Source organism: Typopeltis vanoorti, chromosome 4 (assembly GCF_054136105.1).
Source record: "Typopeltis vanoorti isolate ZY-2024b chromosome 4, IOZ_Tvanoo_1.0, whole genome shotgun sequence".
In the NCBI taxonomy this organism is placed as follows: Eukaryota; Metazoa; Arthropoda; class Arachnida; order Uropygi; family Thelyphonidae; genus Typopeltis; species Typopeltis vanoorti.
In genome coordinates this window covers 45,458,551-45,485,390 of record NC_143552.1, presented here as the reverse complement: position 1 = coordinate 45,485,390, position 26,840 = coordinate 45,458,551, and the positions used below count along the sequence as shown (strand labels likewise).

The 26,840-nt window shown below is 35.8% G+C and overlaps 1 protein-coding gene across 5 annotated transcripts in view; it reads left to right on the top strand.

Annotated features, from left to right (window-relative positions):
* LOC150107272 (polycomb group RING finger protein 1-like) overlaps positions 1-26,840 on the top strand; it is a 302,424-nt gene that overhangs the window by 20,946 nt on the left and 254,638 nt on the right. Inside the window, exon 3 of one of the 5 annotated variants that reach the window (XM_090391120.1) lies at positions 1,995-2,061. The exons of the other annotated variants lie outside the window; for them this stretch is intronic. Coding sequence (XP_090247246.1) covers positions 1,995-2,061 — 67 coding nt within the window. The remainder of the gene's footprint in view (positions 1-1,994; positions 2,062-26,840) is intronic. 5 annotated transcript variants of the gene reach the window in all.

Genomic DNA, 26,840 nt, shown 5'->3' with positions numbered 1-26,840 from the left:
TTCTTTGTCCTTGTCCCTTCCACTTGTTTTACTTCTGATAATCTCCTCGATATCCATCTGGTGAATATGGCTCAACAATACCTGTCACTTAAATCCTCACTCCTCCATTTTCTGTCTGCCTGCTGATTACAAGCCCTAACTCTATTCTTATAGCTGATGTTCCAGTCTGATATCATTTTTGTTACCTACCCACTTTTTTGCCTTCAACAAAGTCTTGAAGTGCATGTGACTTCAAGATCCATGCATACAGTAGTCCCAGTATAGTGTGATTAGAGCTTTATGCCAGAACCACTTTCATCCTCATTGCTGCTTGTTATCATCCTTATTGCTGTTGTGCAGTGTCTCTGTAGTCTAGCCACCCAGGACATTATGACATTAATCTTTTTGTTGGAATGCATTCTGAGATGGATGCAAAAAATCTTTCTAAGGGCTTCTCAAATGAAAGAGTTATCTGATCTCGTAGTTATGACTTTTCATCCCACAAAGACTGGCAGACTGAAGAATACATGAAATTAATAGACATTGTACTCCTATTGTTTGTTTTTTACATAATAATTCCATCCATCTCTACTTCCCAATGACATAGTGGGATTTTCTTCACCATCTTTGCAGCATATCTCTTGAACTTTGACCCCACATCCAAAGATCCCTTATCTCCTCTTCCTCCATTGTATAGGTAAGTTAGCTGGTCTTATAGGAGGTGGCAGTTCAAAACATACCTAGTTACATTATACTGGTATTTTTTTATTCATTTGACTATCTTTCCAGCCTATTTCAGTTTCTGAAGTACCACTACATCAGCACCATTTGTAATAACATAACTCTTGTCAGATCTGCATTGTCTGCACACTGTTTGCAAATGACTGAATATCTTCCTGTAACAACTTCACTACTAATTGCTGATCCAGTTCATTATCCAGATATATACGTGGGCTGTTCAATAAGTAATAAGACTAATTTTACTGTGGCGAAACCACTCATCACAATATTAATTTCTGTGGAATAAAGAAATGTTGCTGTATGTATTAACAAAAGAGGCTGATAGATGGCGTATATGGGCTGATGTGCCAGAGTGTCACGTGACTAAACGCAACTGCTCATCGGCGCGCCTACGAGGTGCGACCAGTCTTCAAAATGGAAGCTTCCTTGGAACAGCGTTATGCGATTAAATTTTGTATGCGTTTGCAAAAATCGGCATCGGACACTTTTAACATGATACGCGAAGCTTTCCACGATGAAGCAATGTCGAGGGCAAGTGTTTTTCGCTGGCATAAAACTTTTAAGGAAGGAAGGCAAAATGTGGAAGATCTTGAATGTGAGGGAAGAACTTCAACGTTCATCACAGAGACAATGATCAATACAACAGCGATTATCATCAAACAAGTCAAAAGGAAGCGTCCATTGCTGAAGAATGACTTCTTATTGCACCATGATAATGCAAGGCCATATATTGCTGGTTGTGTAGTGGACGTTTTGCAGAAGAACCACACAGATATCCTACCACACCCTCCATACAGTCCTGATCTCGCACTGTGCGATTTCTGGCTGTTTCCTCAGCTCAAGAAACCACTAAGAGGCCGCCATTTCAAAAGCAACTAAGCATGTGTAAAAGCTGCGGAGGCGGTTTTGAAAGAACTCTCAAAAAACAGACTCTCATATGTGTTAAAGAAGTGGACGCAACGTTGGGACAAATGCATCGCATCTCACAGTAGTTACTTCGAAAAAGACTGTGTAAACAATGACGATTAAAGGTAATCTGTTTTCTGTATAAATATAGTCTTATTACTTATGGAACAGCCTACGTAAAATCCATTTCTTGCAAGTTAAATATTGACTTAACTTGCAATAACCTGTTAAATGCTTTTTGCATATATATTTACAGTATATGAATTTCCTCATAACTACTTTATAAAGAAATGTGACCAAATTACTATAACAAGACCTTTTTAACAGTCTTTGCTGACCTCCATAACTAATCTCATTCTTATCTGCAGTTCTGCATACAAGCACTTGCCAATTTTTCCAAAATCTACACTACTACTACTTTGGGAATTCAAACAGGTATGTAGCCTGATGTTTTCATTTTACTGCTAGTCTTGTGCAACAGTACTATATTCTTCCCCATAACATGTTAGGCACAATAGCTTTCACTGCTAAGTAATTTGTTATCTTAGAACCAATCTTTAAAGGTACCTGTGGCATAACTATAAACAATAAATTACACGATAACCAACAGTAATTAACTTTAATGAAATGAAAGTACAGATTTTTCTTACTGAAAATAACAGTACATCATCAGTGCATAGAAACAAGCAAATCAAAGAAATGGGAATACAAGGTACAATATAGCAGTCAGTGGTTTACCAATTAAAAACTGTTGCCGTATGCTAGAAATTAATATTAATAAATAATGTTAAAAACTATTTTTGAATGGTTACATAAAATAAGAATCTCCCAAACTTTTGGAATAGAGAGACAGTCTTTCCGATTCAGATTTGACTGACGTGAAAGGGCTTCACAACTTTCTTTGAAAAGGCATTCATATTTAAAACTGTTTCTATGGAGAAGATGAGCTTCATTCCACCGGATATTGTGTCAGTACTATGTTGTGCCAGACCAGACTTTTGAGGTTTCATGTATTCGATATAATATTGATGTTCATTAATTCTTTTTTTCACAGAATGGCCTTCTGTCCAAAGTATGTTAGTTTCATCCACAACGTATCTGGTAAATGCCAGCTAATTATAGAGGTGACGGTTTGTCTTTTGTAGATGGCAAGAGATGAGAAATTTTGTTGATAGGAAAATATGTGGGAATGAGATGATACTTCTTCAAAATTCTACCAATTGGTTCAGAGATGCCAGAAATATAAGGGATTGGAACCCTGTGGTCTGTTGAAGAATCCCTGAGGTATTGGAACATAGTCAATTATCTGCTGGATTTGATTAAGGTTGTAGCGATTAAATTCCATTAACATTTTGATAATAAGTTCTTGTTGTAAGCTTGAGGGAGGAGCACACATTATGTGCTCTATTAATTAAATAGATAACTTAATAAATAATTATAGATAATCCGCATGGTTAGCCTAGTGGCAATTCACTTCACAACCATATGCCTGGGGAAGGAGTGTCCTAAGTTCGATTCCATTGATGATGTGAGGAGCTTAAGGATCTTCCTCAGCCATAGCCAAGTTAGCCGGTATCGGGCATGGACAGCAGGGTTTTTCTCCCCAGTTTATCTGGGGTTTTTTTATCCTGCAAGCAGCAAACCGGTCCCGTGAACATAAACACAGATACAGTCATGAATATCGTCTTTAGGGGGATGCAGCAGAGTAGTGGCGAACTGGCTGCATTAATAGGCTAGTAACCCCTAGTTAGGAAGGGATTCAACCTGTCCTAGATGGATGAGAAGAATAGAAGGATAGGAATTATAGATAATTAATAAATAAATATAAATAATAATAAATAATAGATAATTTAGCCCTATGGCCCTTGTTGATATTTAGAGTATTTAGCATTCTCATTTCATCCCCCCCCCCCTTCTCCCCCAAAAAATCTAGTCATGAAACTTGCATTCATCAAAATGTAAAATGTCTTAGTCAAGTGATATTTAATAACTCTTCTGTGTTATCTCTTTCGTAGTCTCCTGATTGGTTTCTCCTTCCAGAAAAGTCTTTTTTTTTTCCATAATGAAAAATAACTGTAGTGTCAGTCTCCTCTCCAGAATAGATCAACTCAGAGCTCACAGTATAGCAATTCTTGCCATCTTCCTAATTCTCAGCACCTTAGTACTTTTGAAGGTGTGATGATCGTCTTCATTTGGAAAAACCTGGTTTAAATCATGGATTAGAGGTAGTTGTTGGAAGTTTTTCTACTTGGTAATATTATAAATTAAAGATACCAAGAAATTATATTCTTGGTTTAATCCTTTATCCAAGTGTAAGCAAACAAAGTTTCCGCCTGAAGTATTTTCAGGACTGGGGCAACTCATATATAGAAACTAATGACTTCACATCACTTGCCTTAGTATCACGACTGGGTCTAGCCCCCACTGAGGAGACCCCAATAAGGGAGTCGCTGCCCAGTCTGGGCTGTGACTCCCCTCCACAATGCATAGCACCACACATGTCTGTGAGGACGTGTGCTTTGCATTATGGCACACTAAAGCAAGTGATGTGAAGTCACTAGTCTCCATATATGAGTTGCTCTAGTTCTGAAAATACTTCAGGCTTAAACTTTGTTTGCTTACACTTGGATTAAATTAAATTAAAGAATTAAACCAAGAATATAAATTCTTGACATCTTTAATTTATAGCAGAATTTTAGTTCTTAAAAATTCAGAAAATATTAGTTGCTGGCCAGTTCAGAGAACTGAAATTGAAACAATGTTCCCAAATGCATACTCTGACCTAGACTAAGAATTTTAAGTAAAGGTGTAAAGTATTGGGAATATTTAAGACTCAGTATTATTAATAATAATTATATAATTTATTATGCTCTTATTATTATTAATAATAAGAGCATAAGGTCCAAGAATAAAAACCATCTCCTCACTATATTTTAAAATTTTGTAAAATATTTTGTAAGAATTATCACACATAGAAATAAACTAGATTGATAGGCAAAAGCTGGTTGCTGACTTTGCTAGCTAAATATTCCAGGCACCAGTTGCAATCAAGTGATCATGTTTAACTCCTAGTCATATGAAATTTGCACATTTTGTTAATGATATATATATATACATGATAAATGGAAAATATTTCCTCTAATCTGAAAACTTTTCAAGTAAACTAGGCATTTCTAAGATTACAATTACAGATTTATCATATTGCTTCATGATCAAAAAGACATACAAGTTCAAGCTCCAGTGATGAATACGATAAATCATTAACTTAAAGACTTCTTTGATTAAGGAAAGGTTGAAAACTAAACTATTATTTAAAAAAAAAAACTAATCTGTTAGCAACAACAATGGAGTTACATATTTAAATTACACTTATTAAAAAAGCTTATTTTAATTGGAAGGAGGAAAAAATTGTCACTTCTGCATCAGACTGACTAATACACACCCTTGAACTGAAAAATCTTCATAAAACTCCTTCCTCAATATTCTAGATGGTATTCAAACCCAAGTTTTTCCAAATGAAGTGCGAACAGTACATATTGTTCATGTGCAGTATGGAGATGTTTTTATCATGATAAAATCACTTTGGCAATTTTAAAAATAGCCGAAATAGTACCAGTTAACTCTTCAAAGTGCATACACTATTGTTCATCTAAAATGTTAACTAAAAATCCTTTTATATTTCGTAGCTGTTGTATTTATTTTCGTATAATAACAACAAAAACTGTAATATTCCATCTCTTCAAAGAGACAAGCAGTCATTAAAAGTTATCTCTGAGAATTACAGTTTTACTTTAGTTAACTAGTGAATTTATGCATATACAAATGAAAAGTGAATACAACAAACTCACAGCCAATTATTTACATCAGGGGTCCTCAACCTGTGGTCCAGAGCAGTTCAGTGTAACTACCCTTGGTCTCCCAGAAAGTTACTTCTTTCAAATTTTTATATACGTTTGAGAGCATTGACTTTTAGTAACCTTATGTGAATAAATGATCACTAAAAGAATCTGTACTAATTGTCTCTCAAATTCCTCCCAGCTATGGACATACTACTGTTGGTTGCTGACGTCATTTAAAGGAAACAGATGAGTCATTTCAGTATCAGCTTTCACCCAACTATTATGGAGATCAGAGGAAGTAAAGAACTGTGAGAGTAGTTACTGAATATTTTTCAGATTGTAGTTGAATCACTTTTAAACAGGCACCACAATGTCTTCAGCTTCTGTGATTCATCTAACGTTAAATTTCATTAGTACGAGAGCCACCACACACTTTTGATTTTCATCAAAAAAATGTTAATTTCATCTACAGACCGTGCTACAGATTTTTTTTTTTTTTTTTAAATTAATATTTAGCAACTAAAAGTAAAGTTTCAGTAATAATACTGTGTATAAATCTTGTACAGATTTTTTTTTTTTAATTAATATTTAGCAACTAAAAGTAAAGTTTCAGTAATAATACTGTGTATAAATCTTGTACAGATTTTTTTTTTTTAATATTTAGCAACTAAAAGTAAAGTTTCAGTAATAATACTGTGTATAAATCTCGGGTTCCTTTGACACTGCTACACTGCTGATAAACAGCATGCTTAGTTCTATTACCATTTATAACAAAGAAAAATATTTTTATCAGAATGAACAAATATGAATTTATTCTTTCATCTATTATGGCTTTTCCTAATTTAATAGTTCATTCAGAAAAGCACTTAGGTTGTGATGTGCAGCTCCAAAACTGTTTTGCATATCTTGATCAGAAAGAAACTAGTTTCTGATAATCAGATGCAATATTGTAACCATCATATTTATCATTCATCACAATAGACTGTTTCAGTGTCATCCTTCACAGTACTAGTCAACAGTGAAATTAAGTCGTTCATGATGAATGGGGCACTAAACCCAAATGTTTACACTATAAGGACATTTCATTTCAGTAAATTATTTTTTTCCAGTGTTACATTTAGTCTTGTTAAATGACATTAATTGATCTTTTATCATTAATATTAATGGGGAAATATATAATATTATGGTTATTGTTTTTATACCGTATATATACACATTTGGTTATAATGTTTTCATTGTTTGTATGGTATGCCAGCACAGCAGTATTTATTTTATGTAATTTTTGTAACAAATATGTAAGTTTAAATAAACCAGCTAGTACTGCATTTTGTCTACATGAAAGCTGATTAAGTAACAAATACTAATTATTTGTGACACAATTGCTATATACTACTCGTTGTGGAATAGTTAATTTATTTTAGCTGTCCTTTGACAGTGGAAGTAATATTTTGCAACGTTCTCTGTACTAACAATAAATAGTGTTATGGTTTTCATTTCTTGAAAATCATAAAACTATTTATGTAGTCAACTTTCACTATAGCAAACTAAAATCAGCTGAATAGTTTGCTGTAGGGAATCTTTTAGCATGCCATGATAATTTGTTATAGCATTGTTTGCTATAGTAGGAGTTTGCTGTGTATTGTTATTCCCATCATCATCATCATCAAATTCCTGCCATGTACCCTCAAGGGGTGTACAGGATATGATAGTACTACATGAAAAAAATTATATCATTACTAACTTCCTATCTACAATTTTCCTACAAATCAGTCTGTTACTTGTCAAGACTCCAACATTATCAGATCTTATATTTCTATTGTCTAAGGCACTTTGTACCGTATCAATCCACCTATATCGTGGTCTTCCTCTCGGTCGTTTTCCTGCCAACCTGGCAGAGAACACTTGTTTTGCTAATCTTTCCTCTCCCATTCTATTTAAGTGACCATACCACCTGAGATTAGCTCTGCTAACGCATTCCTGGATGCTGACAATGTCAAGTTCTTTCCTAATATCCTCATTTTTAATATGATATTGCCATTGATGCCATCTGTTCACGCCTCTAATCTTTCTCAGGACTCTCATATTTGCGGTCTCTAGTCTTTGGTCAAGTGTTTTACTTCTGACCCAGCTCTCAGATCCATAAGTTAAAACTGGTTTGAACACTGTTTTGTATACAGCTAATTTAGTGTTCCGACTAATTTCTCTCTTATTCCATATGAATTTATTCAATTGACTTCCCACCATACCAGCTTTGCTGATTCTGTTGTCTATTTCTTTATTTAATTTACCATCTTCACTAAAAATCGTGCCTAAGTAGCAGAAATGTTTTACTTGTTCCACAGGTTCTCCATTCACAACACAGTTGACATTTTCAATGATTCTGCCTATTTTCATTGTCTTTGCCTTTTTATTGCTGACCTTCATACCATATCTATTACAACAGCTATTCAATTTAGTCAGAGAATCTTGCAGACTTGTAGCGGATTTATTTAGAAGTATAACATCATCCGCATAAAGCAAAGAGCTGACATTAACATCTCCAATTTTGATATCAGGTTTAATATCACTTTCCTTCATATGTGATCCATATAGATAATGAATAACAGAGGGGATAATGTACATCCTTGTCTCACACCAGATTTAACATTAAACCATCTTCCTGTTGTTACACCTGATATCTTGAGAATATAGTATTCTCAGTTATCATGGTGTAACAAGAAAAATAAATAACATAAATAAAAACCCCTGCATAAAAAGGATAATTTAGTTAATGTAATATTCTTGCATCCAGTATAAATTGAGTAAAATGAAAGGTCTATTGTTTAGTTAAGATGACGAAAGAAAGGAATGTATTAAGATGTATTATGACTAAACAAGGAAATTGTATTAAATAAGTAGCTAACTAAGAATTAATATAGTAATGCGATTAAGAATGAAAGAGTTAAGTGCATAAGTGTAAAAGGACGAGTCATGAAATACGCTATGTAAGAGGCTACGGATTAAGCTTTAAGTAGAATTCTGAGAAAAGGTTTGAAAGGGGGTTAAGATAGAGGCTAACAAGAGAAACAACGGAATATCGCTTAGGGCCTATGCCCGGATGGGAACTTCGTTACAAGTTGCCGATCAAAATGACGTATGGCAGCCAAAATGCCACCCAATTGGTAGACAGACGGAAAACAAGTAGGAGGTGGGAAAAAAAGAAGTAAGAAAGGGCGCCGTTAGGGAAGCAGCTATAAAAGGGTTGGTAACTCCCCCTTCGAGGCTCTTTCTTTTTGACTTTGGATTTTCGAGGAGTGGGCTCTCTTGGGTTTTGGGGGAGACGTTCAGGTGGTAAAGGAGGCTTGAGGCCTTTTTGCGAGAAGAGAAGAAACGTTTGGATAGTCGCGGTGGTTTTAGTTTGGTTTTCTAGTGGATTTCACGGTGTTCCTGAGTGGAGAGATATGGCATATATCCTCATGCCACAACAAGGAATCGAAGGTGAACGGGAAAGATATTCCCGTATTCCTATGTAGAAAGCGAAATATACCAGAGAGTCATAGGAAGCTGTGAAAATATCGAAGTCCTCGTTTCGGATAGTACAGCTGACGGCGCAGATGTTCATATAGCCCTGAATTGCAAGAAGTTATGCAAGCAAGTTCGTTCAGTAGAAGGTGAAGGCCCGTAAGTGAAGCTAAAGAAAGGTATTGTGAATTTTGTCTTATGTTAACTAGAAGTTGTATGTGATAGATACCATTGTCATATTACGGAGCTGTTTAAGTGATTAGGGAGAAATTATAATAGGACTTTAGAGTTTGATAGTGAGTGTTAAAAGTAAGCTAGCTAGAGTTGATAATTTGTGAATAATTAATTATCCTAAGAATCTTGAGTGTCTACTATATTGTAAAAGGAAAATTAATGACATAGTTGTGTGTTAATGAATATTGAATTCGATTAGTGTAAATTGAGTAACCAGGTAGCCTGAGGAATTTGAATGCCTAGTGTGATGTGTAGAGAATCGGAATTGTCATAAATATGTGCTAGAGTAGTTAATGTATTTGTTAGTGTACTTGGAGCTGAATAATCTGTTAATGTGTGATGATCTAAAACTTTTATGTTAAGTGAATTCATGTTTTGTATAAAAATTTTGTGGCGGCATGATCATAGTAACCTTTGTCGAATCATAGCCCAACTACTTGTATTAAGCTAATTTTAGTGTGTAAATAATTTAGTTGTGTATTTTGATATGTACCATGTTTAGAGAAATAATAAACCTTTTGTTTAATGATAAAAGAAGTGTCTGATATTGCTAATCCAATGCACCGCTTAGAAACATTCGAACCTAACCACGCGGGGAATTAATGTTAAGAAACGGGAAGTTTAAGGAATTAATGTTGAGTAATAAGAAATAGTGTCACGACTGCAATCGTTGCACTTTCAGTTATTTGAGTTTCTTTCTCTGTTTATGTATAAGATATCTTAAACTAAATATCCCAAAGGGCGCAGTTAAAATACAAATACTAGGGATACTACGGAGAACAATAGCTCAGATATTAGTAGAAATTTTGGTGGTGTTTTGAAAATAGAAGTTAGAAGAATATAGACGAAGGAAGTTTGTAAGACAAACAAACAAAGATCGTAAGATAGTGACGTTACAAATGGCGCAGTCGGCAGGATGTAATTTGGCTAATAAAATCTAAAATATAAGCTATTTACAATAAGTTGGTTTTGGTAGCAAATCAGACAACTAAGAGGTACAAATTAGGTTAAGTTTTGTTGAGAAAATTTGAGAGTTGACTAGTGTAAATTGGATGCAAGTATGACTGAACCCTCCAGTAGTTTAAACATGGACAACAAGGAATTTTTCAGGTATATCAATCCACAGCAAATATTCCCACAATTTTTGGGTGAAGAAACAGATGACGTTCTAAATTTTTTCAGTTATATAGAAGAGTTGGAGGATGGACTGATTTTCAGTTGGTAGTCCTACTCAGAAGTAAACTGGTGGGAAAGGCTAAAGCTTTCCTGTATTCTTCCCCTTTTCTTAAGGAAACCCTGGATTACTCCCGATTTAAGTCAGTCCTAATATCTGAGTTCTCAAAACTAGGAAGCTTGGGACCTAACTTATGGAAGCTCCAGAGGTGTTCTCAGGAAGAAAAGGAAAGTGTGGCTGAGTTCCATAACAGGTTATTGACAATAGCTAGTACCCTAAGTGTCAATAGTGAAGAAAAACCTCACTTGGACGGCCATTTTCCAACAATTCAGGCAGGGAGTCAGACCCGAGTTGAAAGAAACAGCATTCAATAAGAAACTATCTAATTTAAGAGAATGTTGCGATGCTGTAAGGGAACGCGAACAATTGCTCGGAGACCTTCGTCCCGCACATGTTCAGGCGTCAGTGAATGTGGTTAAAGAGAAGAAGGTATTTGAAAGAGAGCAGAGACATAGTAAAGAGAGTAAGAAAGAGAGAGACAAATCAAGGACAAGAGTGAGACTAGAGAAGGATAATGGGCAAGAGATAAACAATTTGACAGAGTCTAGTATCGATTCAAATAAGATAAGAGATATTGTAAAGCAAGAGATCGAGATACTCCACAAGCCCCTTATGGATAGGTTAGATGAGGTAATGAATCAATTAGGAACATTATCTGTCAGAGCCCCAGAGCCTAATTGTAGCAAAACTGAGGAAACAATTAAGTTGGTTAGAGAAGAAGTTGAGCGTCTGCAAAGACCCCTTCTGGATAGAGTAGACTCAGTTATGCAGAGATTGTCCGAGATGGCACCTCAACAAGAAACAGTCAATGTCCAGAATCAAGAAAGAGCTAATAAGCCTAGAGACAGAAGGGAGCCTCCAAGATGCTTCGATTGCAACGAGATAGGGCACTTTGCTCGTTTCTGTTTTAGAAATAGGAGATCCCCCATAAATAATAATAAATGAGTCGAAGTTTGGGCAAACTCCTCATAATTATGTAGATAGGCAGAGAAATCATGAACATAGAAAGACAGATATGATAATTAAGGGTAAAATACAAGGTTTGCATTGTGATGTATTGCTAGATACAGGTTCACAGGCCTCTGTCATAACGGAACATTATTTTCAAAGAATAAAGTCCCGTGTATGGCGACGCATTTCTAAGTTAAAGAAACCGATCAGATTATCGGGGATTGCGACCTCAAATGTTTATGTGAATAAGAAGGTTAGAGTGAAGGTGTACTTACCTGAGTTTAATATGTGTGTTTGGCAGGAATTGTTGGGCCTACCTAGGACATCTCGCCCAAGCTCACAAATCATTTTTGGAATAAAATTTCTAGAGAAGTATGATTTCTCATGCAACTTCTCTAGTAATGAAATGTTCCTTATGGGAAGAAAGGGGTCAGGTAAAAAGGGAAATTATAAGGTAAGAAAGGTTAGGGAATCGCATCAAGGCAGGATGGAGAAAGAGACTAACGTTGTACAAAGTGTACAGTCTAAGAAGGATAATGAAGAAAGCATTGATAGTCAGTCTGATTCTTCATTAACTTCTACATCCAAAGACAACAGCCAGACAGAGACTTACTTAATAACTAACGTCAAGGTAGTGGATAATCAAAGTGTAGAGGAAAGGAAATTAGAGGAAAGTAGTCAGGAAAGGGTCGATGTTAATTTAATTGAGAGACTTGAAAGATCTGGAGGTTATTTTAAACACACAGGATGGAACATGAACAAGAGAAAAGAAGTGAATGTACAATCTAAGCAGCAGTTTATTTATGCCGACTTCTTGTATTTCATATTTAAACTTAGAAGGACCATAAGTGAGTGGTTAGTTTGTGATTTACCTCTTGCTATGAAGGCTGCACGCATACTCACTGATTGTGCAAGACTTGTAAATTATGATAGTCAGGAGGAAAGTAAAAGAAAGAAAAAGGGGGAAGAGGTACACCAAAAGGGAAAAAGAAATTTCTCTTGAAGAAAGTTTTTTTGTTTAAAGGGAGGACCTTTGTTACACCTGATATCTTGAGAATACAGTATTCTCAGTTATCATGGTGTAACATGAAAAATAAATAACATAAATAAAAACCCCTGCATAAAAAGGATAATTTAGTTAATGTAATATTCTTGCATCCAGTATAAATTGAGTAAAATGTAAAGGTCTATTGTTTAGTTAAGATAACGAAAGAAAAGAATGTATTAAGATGTATTATGACTAAACAAGGAAATTGTATTAAATAAGTAGCTAACTAAGAATTAATATAGTAATGCGATTAAGAATGAAAGAGTTAAATGCATAAGTGTAAAAGGACGAGTCATGAAATACGCTATGTAAGAGGCTACGGATTAAGCTTTAAGTAGAATTCTGAGAAAAGGTTTGAAAGGGGGTTAAGATAGAGGCTAACAAGAGAAACAACGGAATATCGCTTAGGGCCTATGCCCGGATGGGAACTTCGTTACGAGTTGCGGATCAAAATGACGTATGGCAGCCAAAATGCCACCCAATTGGTAGACAGACGGAAAACAAGTAGGAGGTGGGAAAAAAAGAAGTAAGAAAGGGCGCCGTTAGGGAAGCAGCTATAAAAGGGTTGGTAACTCCCCCTTCGAGGCTCTTTCTTTTTGACTTTGGATTTTCGAGGAGTGGGCTCTCTTGGGTTTTGGGGGAGACGTTCAGGTGGTCAAGGAGGCTTGAGGCCTTTTTGCGAGAAGAGAAGAAACGTTTGGATAGTCGCGGTGGTTTTAGTTTGGTTTTCTAGTGGATTTCACGGTGTTCCTGAGTGGAGAGATATGGCATATATCCTCATGCCACAACAAGGAATCGAAGGTGAACGGGAAAGATATTCCCGTATTCCTATGTAGAAAGCGAAATATACCAGAGAGTCATAGGAAGCTGTGAAAATATCGAAGTCCTCGTTTCGGATAGTACAGCTGACGGCGCAGATGTTCATATAGCCCTGAATTGCAAGAAGTTATGCAAGCAAGTTCGTTCAGTAGAAGGTGAAGGCCCGTAAGTGAAGCTAAAGAAAGGTATTGTGAATTTTGTCTTATGTTAACTAGAAGTTGTATGTGATAGATACCATTGTCATATTACGGAACTGTTAAAGTGATTAGGGAGAAATTATAATAGGACTTTAGAGTTTGATAGAGAGTGTTAAAAGTAAGCTAGCAAGAGTTGATAATTTGTGAATAATTAATTATCCTAAGAATCTTGAGTGTCTACTATATTGTAAAAGGAAAATTAATGACATAGTTGTGTGTTAATGAATATTGAGTTCGATTAGTGTAAATTGAGTAACCAAGTAGCCTGAGGAATTTGAATGCCTAGTGTGATGTGTAGAGAATCGGAATTGTCATAAATATGTGCTAGGGTATTTAATGTATTTGTTAGTGTACTTGGAGCTGAATAATCTATTAATGTGTGATGATCTCAAACTTTTATGTTAAGTGAATTCATGTTTTGTATAAAAATTTTGTGGCGGTATGATCATAGTAACCTTTGTCGAATCATAGCCCAACTGCTTGTATTAAGCTAATTTTAGTGTGTAAGTAATTTAGTTGTGTAATTTGATATGTACCATGTTTAGAAAAATAATAAATCCTTCCTTTAATGATAAAAGAAGTTGTCTGATATTGCTAATCCAATGCACTGCTTAGAAACATTCGAGCCTAACCACGCGGGGAATTAATGTTAAGAAACGGGAAGTTTAAGGAATTAATGTTGAGTAATAAGAAATAGTGTCACGACTGCAATAGTTACACTTTCAGTTATTTGAGTTCCTTTCTCTGTTAATATATAAGATATCTTAAACTAAATATCCCAAAGGGCGCAGTTAAAATACAAATACTAGGGATACTATGGGGAACAATAGCTCAGATATTAGTAGAAATTTTGGTTGTGTTTTGAAAATAGAAGTTAGAAGAATATAGACGAAGGCAGTTTGTAAGACTACCAAACAAAGATCATAAGATAGGGACATAACACTGTACTTCCTTCAATTCTAACTGCTTACTTACAACTCAAATAAAGACTTAAGTATTGCTTGATATAATGCCCCAGTGACACATATGACTGCAGCCTATTGAATAGCTTCTCTCTTGGCACCTTGTCATATGCCTTTTCCAGATCGACAAAACTTAAATATAGATCTTTGTTATATTCCCATGCTTTTTCAACTATCTGTCGTAAAATGAAGATCTGATCCTGACAGCCTCTATTTGGCCTGAATCCAGCTTGTTCTTCACCAAGCTTTTCTTCCACAATTCTTCTCAACCGTTTCTCAAGTATACTTGCATAGATCTTGCCAGGAACACTCAGTAGGGAAATACCTCTGTAATTCTCACATTCAGTTTTATTTCCCTTTTTATATATGGTTACTATGAGAGCTCTACTCCAATCATCGGGAATCCATCCCTCTGTCCAGGCTTTCTGAACTATGCAGTGCAGCCACTGTAAGTCTTTTATACCACCATACTTCAGCATTTCTGGTTGAATATCATCTACTCCTGCTGCCTTTCCACATTTCAAGCCTTTGATGGTTTTTTCTACTTCAAGTATGGATATGTATTCCTGACTGCATGCCTGGTCAGTGTTTTTTATCACTATGTTCATCACTGCTTGTTTCATTTAGCAGTTTTTCAAAGTAATTACTCCATACTTCAAGGATATCTTTTTCTCCTGTTTTCATGTCACCTTTATCATCTCTAACTCCTTTTACAGCACTGTTTTCTCCATTCCTAAGCTTCAACAACCTCCAGAATATTTTGCCACCTTCTTGATATTTATTTTCTATATTCTTGCCAAAGTCCTCCCATGACTTTTTTTTAGCTAGTTTTACACACTGTTTAGTTTTCTTACATTTGTCTCTGTATTCTGTAAGAGTAAAAGCTGACTTATTTGCCAGGAACTTTTGATATGCTTCCTTCTTTTCCTTCATTGCCTCTTTAACGTCCTGTGTCCACCAGGGAGTTCTGATTTTTTTATCCTTGCATACAACCTCACCACATACCTCTCTGGGCAGAATCAATCAATGTTTTCTTCAGAGTTTGCCACTGAATCTCCAAGGTTTGATTCCTGTTCTCAAACTCTTTCATTTTCTTTTCAATAATCTTTCTGTATTTTAGTCTATAGTTCACATCTGAGAGCTGCTCAACTTTTATTCGCTTTAAAACTTTCTTATATGTTATTCTTTTCAATATGAAATTCAATTTTATCCTGCTCAAGACTAAATAGTGATCACTTCCAATTTCAAATCCTCTGTACACTCTGGTGTCCTGCACCAGGGAGAAAACATCACTATCAACAATAACATAGTCAATGAGACTTTTCTTATTCCTAGCCTCTTCTCTTCATGTGAATTTGTGCACATTTTTATGTTGGAACATGGTGTTAGTAATAACCAGTCCATGTCCTGAGCAGAAATTCAACAGATATTTGCCATTATTATTAGCTTTGCTCTTTTCTCGAAATTTTCCCAAAATAATTTTGTGTGTCTGACAATCATTTCCTACTCTGCTATTTAGATCCCCAACAAGAACAAACTTTTAATTTTTCATTGTGTCAGTTGCTTTATCTAAAGCGTCCAAAAATTCCTCCACTTCTACCTTAATAGAACCTTCTGTGGGACCATAGGCACAAATAAGTCATATAGTACAGTTCCCCATTCTGATATTTTCCCACATTACTCTACTTGAAATTGCTTGCCATTCAAGAAGATTAGCCTTGTATTTAGTGTTGTATATTATGGCCACTCCTTCCTTTCCTCGATTGTCATTGCCTGAATATAACATTTTGTATTTATTGCTCAGAAAGAGCTCACCAGTTTTTGTCTTTTTTGTTTCAGTCAACCCTATTATGTCGATCTGGTACTTATCTAATTCCTCAGCTAGCTCCATTTCTTTGCCATTCAGGCTTCTTAAGATGATAGTACCGATCTTTAACTCTGGTGATGTTGAGTTGGGATTTGTTTTCAGATTTGTTCCAGTAGCTGACTTTTCGCTGTTCACCCTGGTTCCCTGGCGAAAACAACAGGGGCCTTGTTTAATCGGGTGGCGCCCCAGCCGGCATGAAATTTTGTCATGTTGTACCATCATTTTTTATTTTGGTTTAACCAATAATAATACAATTTGGTCGGCTAAATCCCAAATTGCCAGCCCATCCTCGTCCATTCAGTATCCAAGTAGATACCCAACAGGGTGCACCACGAGAAGGTGAGGATTGGACATTAGGTCAGAAGCCCTGGTCGGTTCTCCGCATTCCTTTAAAGGCTATGTGGAGGTCTCCTCTCAGTTATACAGCTTTGACCCTTAAGCACAGCCAGTAATTTATAAATATGTTGTTGAGGGTAGGAAGTTCTTCCAAGTGATAAAATTAAATGAATGGGAAAGAAGAAAAAATATCAAACTCTCAAACGTATATAAAAATTTGAAAGAGGTAGACTTTCTGGGAGACCAAGGATTGTTGCATTTGAATTGCTCTGGGCCACAGATTAAGGACCCCTATTGTAGATAATTGGTTCTGTGGGTTTGTATTCACTTTTCATTTGTCATCATCATCAAGTTCCTGACATGTACCCTAAAGGGGTGTATATGATATGATAATACTACATGAAAAATTTACATCATTACTAACTTCCTATCTACAATTTTCCTCCAAATCAGTCTGTTACTTGTCAAGACTCCAACATTATCAGATCTTATATTTCTATCGTCTAAGGCACTTTGTACCGTATAAATCCACCTATATCTTGGTCTTCCTCTGGGTCATTTTCCTGCCAACCTGGCAGAGAACACCTGTTTTGCTAATCTTTCCTCTCCCATTCTGTTCAAGTGACCATACCACCTGAGATTAGCTCTGCTAATGCATTCCTGGATGCTGACAATATCAAGTTCTTTCCTAATATCCTCATTTTTAATATGATATTGTCATTGATTCCATCTGTTCATGCCTCTAATCTTTCTCAGGATTCTCATATCTGTGGTCTCTAGCTTTTTCATCATCATCAAATTCCTGCCATGTACCCTGAAGGGGTGTACAGGATATGACAGTACTACATGAAAAAATTACATCATTACTAACTTCCTATCTACAGTTTTCCTACAAATCAGTCTGTTACTTGTCAAGACGCCAACATTATCAGATCTTATATTTCTATCGTCTAAGGCACTTTGTACCGTATCAATCCACCTATATCTTGGTCTTCCTCTGGGTCGTTTTCCTGCCAACCTGGCAGAGAACACTTGTTTTGCTAATCTTTCCTCTCCCATTCTATTTAAGTGACCATACCACCTGAGATTAGCTCTGCTAATGCATTCCTGGATGCTGACAATTTCAAGTTCTTTCCAAATATCCTCATGTTTAATATGATATTGCCATTCATGACATCTGTTCACACCTATAATCTTTCTCAGGACTCTCATATCTGCGGTCTCTAGTCTTTGATCAAGTGTTTTACTTCTGACCCAGCTCTCAGATCCATAAGTTAAAACTGGTTTGAACACTGTCTTGTATACAGCTAATTTAGTGTTCCGACTAATTTCTCTCTTATTCCATATGAATTTATTCAATTGACTTCTCACCATACCAGCTTTGCTGATTCTGTTGTCTATTTCTATATTTAATTTACCATTCTATATTCATTTAATATCCTCATGTTTAATATGATATTGCCATTCATGACATCTGTTCACGCCTATAATCTTTCTCAGGACTCTCATATCTGCGGTCTCTAGTCTTTGATCAAGTGTTTTACTTCTGACCCAGCTCTCAGATCCATAAGTTAAAACTGGTTTGAACACTGTCTTGTATACAGCTAATTTAGTGTTCCGATTAATTTCTCTCTTATTCCATATGAATTTATTCAATTGACTTCTCACCATACCAGCTTTGCTGATTCTGTTGTCTATTTCTATATTTAATTTACCATCTTCACTAAAAATTGTGCCTAAGTAGCTGAAATGTTTTACTTGTTCCACAGGTTCTTCATTCACAACATTGACATTTTCAATGATTCTGCCTATTTTCATTGTCTTTGTCTTTTTATTGCTGACTTTCATACCATATCTATTACAACAGCTATTCAATTTAGTCAGAGAATATTGCAGACTTGTAGCGGATTTATTTAGAAGTATAACATCATCCGCATAAAGCAAAGAGCTGACATTAACATCTCCAATTTTGATATTAGGTTTAATACCACTTTCCTTCATAATGTGATCCATATAGATAATGAATAACAGAGGGGATAATGTACATCCTTGTCTCACACCAGATTTAACATTAAACCATCTTCCTGTACTTCCTTCAATTCTAACTGCTGACTTAGAACTCAAATAAAGACTAAGTATTGCTTGATATAATGCCCCATTGACACCATATAACTGCAGCGTATTGAATAGCTTCTCTCTTGGCACCTTCTCATATGCCTTTTCCAAATCGACAAAACTTAAATACAGATCTTTGTTATATTCCTATGCTTTCTCGACTATTTTGTCGTAAAGTGAAGATCTGATCCTGACAGCCTCTATTTGGCCTGAATCCAGCTTGTTCTTCACCAAGCTTTTCTTCCACAATTCTTCTCAACCGTTTCGCAAGTATACTTGCATAGATCTTGCCAGGAACACTCAGTAGGGAAATACCTCTGTAATTCTCACATTCAGTTTTATTTCCCTTTTTATATAGGGGTACTATGAGAGCTCTACTCCAATCATTGGGAATTCGTCCCTCTGTCCAGGCTTTCTGAACTATGCAGTGCAGCCACTGTAAGACTTTTATACCACCATACTTCAGCATTTCTGGTCGAATGTCATCTACTCCTGCTGCCTTTCCACATTTCAAGCCTTTGATGGCTTTTTCTACTTCAAGTATGGATATGTATTCCTGACTGCATGCCTGGTCAGTGTTTTTTATCACTGTGCTGTCATCGCTGCTTGTTTCATTTAGCAGTTTTTCAAAGTAATTACTCCATACTTCAAGGATATCTTTTTCCTGTTTTCATGTCACCTTTATCATCTCTAACTCCTTTTACAGCACTCTTTTCTCCATTCCTAAGCTTCTTCAACAACCTCCAGAATATTTTGCCACCTTCTTGATATTTATTTTTTATATTCTTGCCAAAAATTCTCCCATGACTTTTGTTTAGCTAGTTTTACACACTGTTTAGCTTTTTTGTAAAGTGATTTACTTCTGACCCAGTTCTCAAATCCATAAGTTAAAACTGGTTTGAGCACTGTCTGTATACAGCTAATTTAGTGTTCCGACTAATTTCTCTCTTATTCCATATGAATTTATTCAGTTGACTTCCTACCATACCAGCTTTGTTGATTCTGTTGTCTATTTCCATATTTAATTTGCCATCTTCACTAAAAATCATACCTAAGAAGCTGAAATGTTTTACTTGTTCCACAGGTTCCCCATTCAAAACCCAGTTGACATTTTCAGCGATTCTACCAATTTTCATTGTCTTTGTCTTTTTATTGCTGACCTTCATACCATATCTATTACAACAATTATTCAATTTAGTCAGGGAATCTTGCAAACTTGTAGCAGATTTATTTAGAAGTATAACATCGTTTGCATAAAGCAAAGGGCTGACATTAACATCTCCAATTCTGATATCATGTTTAATACCACTTTCCTTCATAATGTGATCCATATAGATAATGAATAACAGAGGGGATAATGTATATCCTTGTCTCACACCAGATTTAACATTAAACCATCTTCCTGTACTTCCTTCAATTCTAACTGCTGACTTGCAACTCAAAGACTAAGTATTGCTTATTTTTAGAGGGACCTGTGGCATAGTATAATTATTAAAAAACAACACGTAAGTCCACAGTAATAACTTTAATTAATAAATAAGGTAGATATTTCGTACAAAAAATAATAGTACATCTTCAGTGTTACAAACAGATAGGAATAGAATACAAGTAACGAATATTTGGTGGATCACCTATTAAAATACAATGTTGTCGCGAGCTAGATGAAAGAAATTAATAAATATTTAAGATAATTAGTTTTTTAATGATTACATAAAATATGTCTCCAGCGGTGGAAGACAAGCATCTCTGATGTGCATACTTGTCCTGGAGCAGATTGTGGTACAGATTGTCAGCTGGTAAGAGCCAAAGTAAGACTAAGACTCCGAAGACTTTCAGGTCAGGCACATTCCACTAGATTGGATGTTAGAGTAATTCCTAGTGGATCACAGAAGAAACATCAACTCGGCTGGATGATTTTTTGGAGACCAATTAGGAAATCTCACCAGAAATGCTTTGGGAAGGAGTCAAGATGATAATACAGGATACAGCGAAGACATATCTCGGCCTAATAAGAAAACCAAGAGACCCATGGATATCAGATTCAACATGGGAACTAATCAAAAGAAGGCAGTTGGAAAAACAGAGACACAGGGACCGATGAATACAAGAGATTACATAGAGAAATGAGAAGAGCCATCAAGCAGGATAAGGAAAAGTTCTGTACTAATAAATGTGAAGAAATAGAGTTCCAGATGAGAAGGCATAATTATAAAAGGATGTTTTATTTAGTTCGTGACTTAAAGCACAAGTTCAAGCCTAAATTGAATGTCATCAAAGACAGGAATGGATCATTACTAACAGAAGAATTGGAAATCAAAAACAGATGGAAAGAATACTGTGATGAACTGTACAGCAGAGTGGATAAAGAAAATGTGGAGTCCTCCCACCAAGAAAATTTTGATTTGGAACCTTCTCCACTTAGGCATGAAGTTGAAAGAGCAGTTAAGCAGCTCAACAGCAATAAGGCCCCAGGTGCAGATGAAATCCCAGCAGAGTTAATTAAGGCCACAGGAGATGGAGGGATAAGAGTGTTTCATAGATTGATTACAAGGATATGGGAGACAGGATCATGGCCTAGAGACTGGAAGAAGTCAGTTTTCATACCACTACACAAGAAAGGTGATATGAAGGCATGCAAGAATTATAGAACTATTAGTTTGATATCTCATGCAAGCAAAATTTTATTAAAGATCATGCTAAATAGGATTGAGGCCAAAGTTGAGGCAGAGATGCCCGAGGAACAAGCAGGTTTTAGGAAGGGTACGGGCACCAGAGATCAGATCCTTTGCCATAGACAGATCATAGAAAAATATAAAGAATTCTGACTCCCTCTGGTAATGTGTTTCTTAGACTACTCTAAAGCTTTTGACTGTGTTGAGCATGTGAAACTGTGGGAAGTAATGAAAAGAATGGGTTTTTCTCAACACACTATCAGGTTGATAGCCAACTTGTATAAGGAGCAAGAAGCCACAGTAAGAACAGGTGTTGGATTGACTGACTGGCTTCAAGTTGGAAAAGGAGTTAGGCAAGGATGTTTACTTTCTCCTCACTTGTTTAGTATATATGCAGAGGACATCATGCGTGAAGCATTGGATGAGCTCAAGACAGGAATTACGATAGGAGGTAGATTGATCAGTAATCTGAGGTACGCTGATGATACAGTACTCCTTTGTAATGACATGGAAGAACTAGGACTAATTCTTGACAAAGTTAACAAGATCAGTAATAACAGAGGACTTCAACTCAATTCTAGCAAGACAAAGATCATGGTTCTCAAAGGAAAAACAAACAGAGAAGCTCTTGAGAAACAAATGTATCTTAATGGAGAAAGAATTGAGGAAGTCAGCAAGTTTGAGTACTTGGGATCCATTATTAATGTGAAGAATTGCTGTTCAGAAGATGTCAGAAAAAGGTTAGGAATGGCTAAAACAACAGTCGGAGACCTGTCTAAAATCTGGAAGGATGGATCTATCTCCATGGGAACAAAGTTGAGGATTTTGGATGCAGTTGTTTTTCCAACAGCAACTTATGGATGCGAAACTTGGAACCTAAAGAAGTCAGATAAGAAACGGATATCTGCTTTTGAGATGTGGTGTTACAGAAGGCTGTTGAGGATATCATACACTGAAAGGCGTACAAATGAATGAGTGTTAGAAAAGATTAGTAGAACTTTAAGGCTCCTTAAGGATATTGACAGAAGAAAATTAAAATATTTTGGACACATAGAAAGGATGGAAGGAGGACGTCTAAGAACAGTAATAGAAGGTAAAGTTCCTGGAAAAAGAGGCAGGGGTAGACCATCAATGAGATGGATGGGTGGCGTGTGTGGAGTGATTGATCTTCAGAGAGTTGAGGCTGCCAGAAGGGCAAACAACAGGACTACATGGCGCGGCCTAGTGTGGAACATCATCGAGCATCGGAGTGACCATACGGCATCTGTAGATGCCCAGTGAACACAGACAGACATAAAATAAAAGTCTCCCAGATCTTCGAGAGAGAGAGGCAATTATTTCGATTTAAATTTGGTCGGTGTAAAAAAGCTTCACAACTTTCTTTAAAGAGGCGTTCATATTTGAACCTGCATCTATGAAGTAGAATAGCTTTATCCCATTGGATATTATGGGTAGTGGTAATACTGTGTTGTGCTAGACCAGACTTCTGAGGTTTGTTGTAATCAATATAATATCGATGTTCTTTAATTCTTTTTTCCACAGAACGGCCAGTTTGTCCAAAATAGGAAACATCGCATTCACAAGGAATTTTGTAAATGCCAGCCAAAGACAGAGATGACAGTTTAACTTTTGTAGAAGGCAATAAGGAAGAAATTTTGTTAATAGGAATATAAGTAGGAATCAATTGGTACTTTTTTAAAATTCTATCTATAGGTTCTGAGATTCCTGGAATGTAGGGGATTGGAACTCTGCGAATTGTTGAAGAAACCTTAGGTATTGGAACATAAGATTCAATTATCTGTTGGATTTGATTAGGGTAGTAATTATTAGATACCATTAACTTTTTAATGATGGAAAGTTCTTGTAAGATTTCTGGAGAAGAGCAAACTTTTTGTGCCTTATTAATTAGAGATTTAAAAATGCCAAATTTTTGAGATGTATGGTGAGCAAACATTTTATGAATGTATCTGCCAGTAAATGTGGACTTTTGAAAGACGCTTGTAGATAAGGTTCCAAAAGAAGTTTGAATAAGCAGGATGTTCAAAAATGATGAAGGCTATTTATCAGTTGTAGAAAGGTGGAAAGATCATCTTCAGTATGTGACCAAACGGCTAAAACATCATAACGATACCAAAGAAATGGTGAGGGTGAATGGATGAAAACATAGTCTCTTCGAATTGTTTCAAAAAATAGTTAGCCAGAGGTGGAGACAAAGGACTACCCATTGCAGTATCTTCAACTTGTTTGTAGAACTTGTTTTTCCAACTAAAATAACCTGAATGGATAACAAATTTGAAAATTTTTGCGATATCTGGAGGGTAATCTTCATATAATAAATTGACTGTGTCGACTAATGGGATATTGGTAAACAGAGATACAATGTCAAAACTGACTAACAACTCAGACTCTTTAATTTTTAAATCCTTGATTTTTTCCAGGAAATCTGTTGAATTTTTTATGTAGGAACTTCAATGTCCAGTGAGAGCACTTAAAGAACGAGACAAGACTTTTGCAATTTGGTAAGTAGGAGAATCAATGTATTTCACGATTGGTAGTACTGGATAACCTTCTTTATGGATTTTCGGGAGACCATATAGACGAGGAGATCTTCCAAAGTAGGTGCGAAATTTATCCACATAATTTGGGTCCCAACTGATGACCTCATCAAGTAATTTATTTAATTGTTTAATCTGTGAATTTGTAGGATTATGCGTGATCTCTTTGTAGGTAGATGTGTCTTCTAAAAGACTGGATACTTTGGTCTCATAATCAGTCTTATTCATGATTACAATAGCTTTTCCTTTATCGGCCTTAGAAATAGATATATTATTATCTCTTCTTAACGAAGTTAGACCTTTGATTTCAGCATTTGATAAATTGCGTGGAGGTAATTTGCTTTTATATAACGAAGTCACAACTTCAAAATGAAGTTTATTAGCGTCGTCGCTAGAAAGTCCAGACAGATTGCATCTATATTATGTAAAAAGTCAAGATACGGAATGCGTGTAGGAATAACTGCAAAATCAAGGCCTTTTGCCAAAGCACTGGACTCGGCGTCGGATAAAGAGCGATCGGAAATGTTAATAATCCATTTTTTATTAGAAGTGATTTCAGAGGTTAAGTTTTTCTTTTGTCTGTGATATAAAGAATTATATTTTTGCATAAGTCGGTGAATTTCTTTCGTAAGAACGAGTAACAGATTGCTTTGATAAGCGAAGAACAATATTTAGTAATTCATCATTGGTAACAGTAGAAATTTCTTCTTCGAGATCCGAAATAGATTTGATATTAGAAGCTAATTCTTTTTTGGCAGTACGAAGTTGGTTACGAATTAAGGAAAAACTTGCACGAATATAAATAGAGTGGGCTCCAGGAGACCGAATTGTTTCTTTAAACCTAGCAAATGTAGGAATAACTTGTCGTATGCCTTTTCCAGATCAACAAAACTTAAATACACATCTTTGTTATATTCCCATGCTTTCTCAACTAATTGTTGTAAAGTGAAGATCTGATCGTGACAGCCTCTATTTGTCCTGAATCCGACTTGTTCTTCACCAAACTTTTCTTCCACAATTCTTCTCAACCGTTTCTCAAGTATACTGGCATAAATCTTGCCCGGAACACTCAGTAGGGAAATACTTCTGTAATTCTCACATTCAGTTTTATTTCCCTTTTTATATATGAGTGCTATTAAAGCTCTACTCCAATCATCAGGACATCGTCCCTCTGTCCAGGCCTTCTGAACTATGCAGTGGAGCCACTGTAAGACTTTTATACCACCATACTTCAGTATTTCTAGTCGAATATCATCTACTCCTGCTGCCTTTCCACATTTCAAGTCTTTGATGGCTTTTTCTACTTCAAGTATGGATATGTATTCCTGCTGTTGAGTTTTTTTACCACTGTACTATCACTGCTTGTTTCATTTAGCAATTTTTTGAATTAATTACTCCATACTTCAAGGATATCTTTTTCTCCCGTTTTCATGTCACCTTTATCATCTCTAACTCCTTTTACAGCACTCTTTCCTCCATTTCTAAGCTTCAACAATCTCCAGAATATCTTGCCACCTTCTTGATATCTTTTTTTTTTAATTTCTTGCCCAAGTCCTCCCATGACTTTTGTTTAGCTAGTTTTACATCGTGTTTAGCTTTCTTACATTTGTCTCTGTATTCTCTAAGTGCACAAGCTGACTTATTTGCCAAGAACTTTTGATATGATTTCTTCTTTTCCTTCACTGCCTCTTTAACTTCCTGTTTCCACCGTGGAGTTCTGATTTTTCTATCCTTGCAGACTACCTCACCACATGCCTCTCTGGCTGAATGAATCAGGGTTTTCTTCAAGGTTTGCCACTGAATCTCCATGGTTTGGTTCTTGTTCTCAAACTCTCATGTTTTCTTCAATAATATTTGGGTATTTTAGTCTACAGTTCATATCTGAGAACTGCTCAACTTTTATTCGCTTTAAAACTTTCTTACATGTCATTCTTTTCCATATGAAATTCAATTTTATCCTGCTCAAGACTTAATAGTGATCACTTCCAATTTCAAATCTTCTGTACACTGGTGTTCTGCACCAGGGAGTAAACATCACTATCAGCAATAACATAGTCAATGAGACTTCTCTTATTCCTTGCCTCTTCTCTCCATGTGAATTTGTGCACATTTTTATGTTGGAACATGGTGTTAGTAATAACCAGTCCATGTCCTGAGCAGAAATCCAAAAGATATTTGCCATTATTATTAGCTTTGCTCTTTTCTCCAAATTTTCCCAATATAATTTTGTGTGTCTGACAATCATTTCCTACTCTATTTAAATCCCCAACAAGAACAAACTTTTAATTTTTCATTGTGTCAGTTGCTTTCTGTAGAGCCTCAAAAAATTCATCCACTTCTACCTTAGTAGATCCTTCTATGGGACCATAGGCACAAATAAGTCTCATTGTCCAGTTGCCCTTCTTGAATGGCAGGCAGTCTCTACTTGAGACTGCCTGCCATTCAAGAAGGTTAGCCTCGTATTTAGTGTTGAATACTATGGCTACCCCTTCTTTTGCTTGATTGTCATTGCCTGAATATAACATTTTGTATTTATTGCTCAGAAAGAGCTCACCAGTTTTTGTCTTTTTTGTTTCAGTCACCCCTATTATGTCAATCTGGTACTTATCTTCTTTCTCAGCTAGCTCAATTTCTTTGCCATTCAGGTTTCTTATGTTGATAGTACTGATTTAACTAGTACCAATCTTTAACTTTTCATTTGTATATGCATAAATTCTCTAGTTAACTAAAGTAAAACTGTAATTCTGAGAGAATTACAGTTTTACTTTTAATGACCACTTGTTTCTTTGAAAAGCTGGAAAATTAAATAGTTTTTGTTGTTGTTATATGAAAATAAATACAACAGCTACGAAATATAAAAGGATTTTAGTTAACATTTTAGATG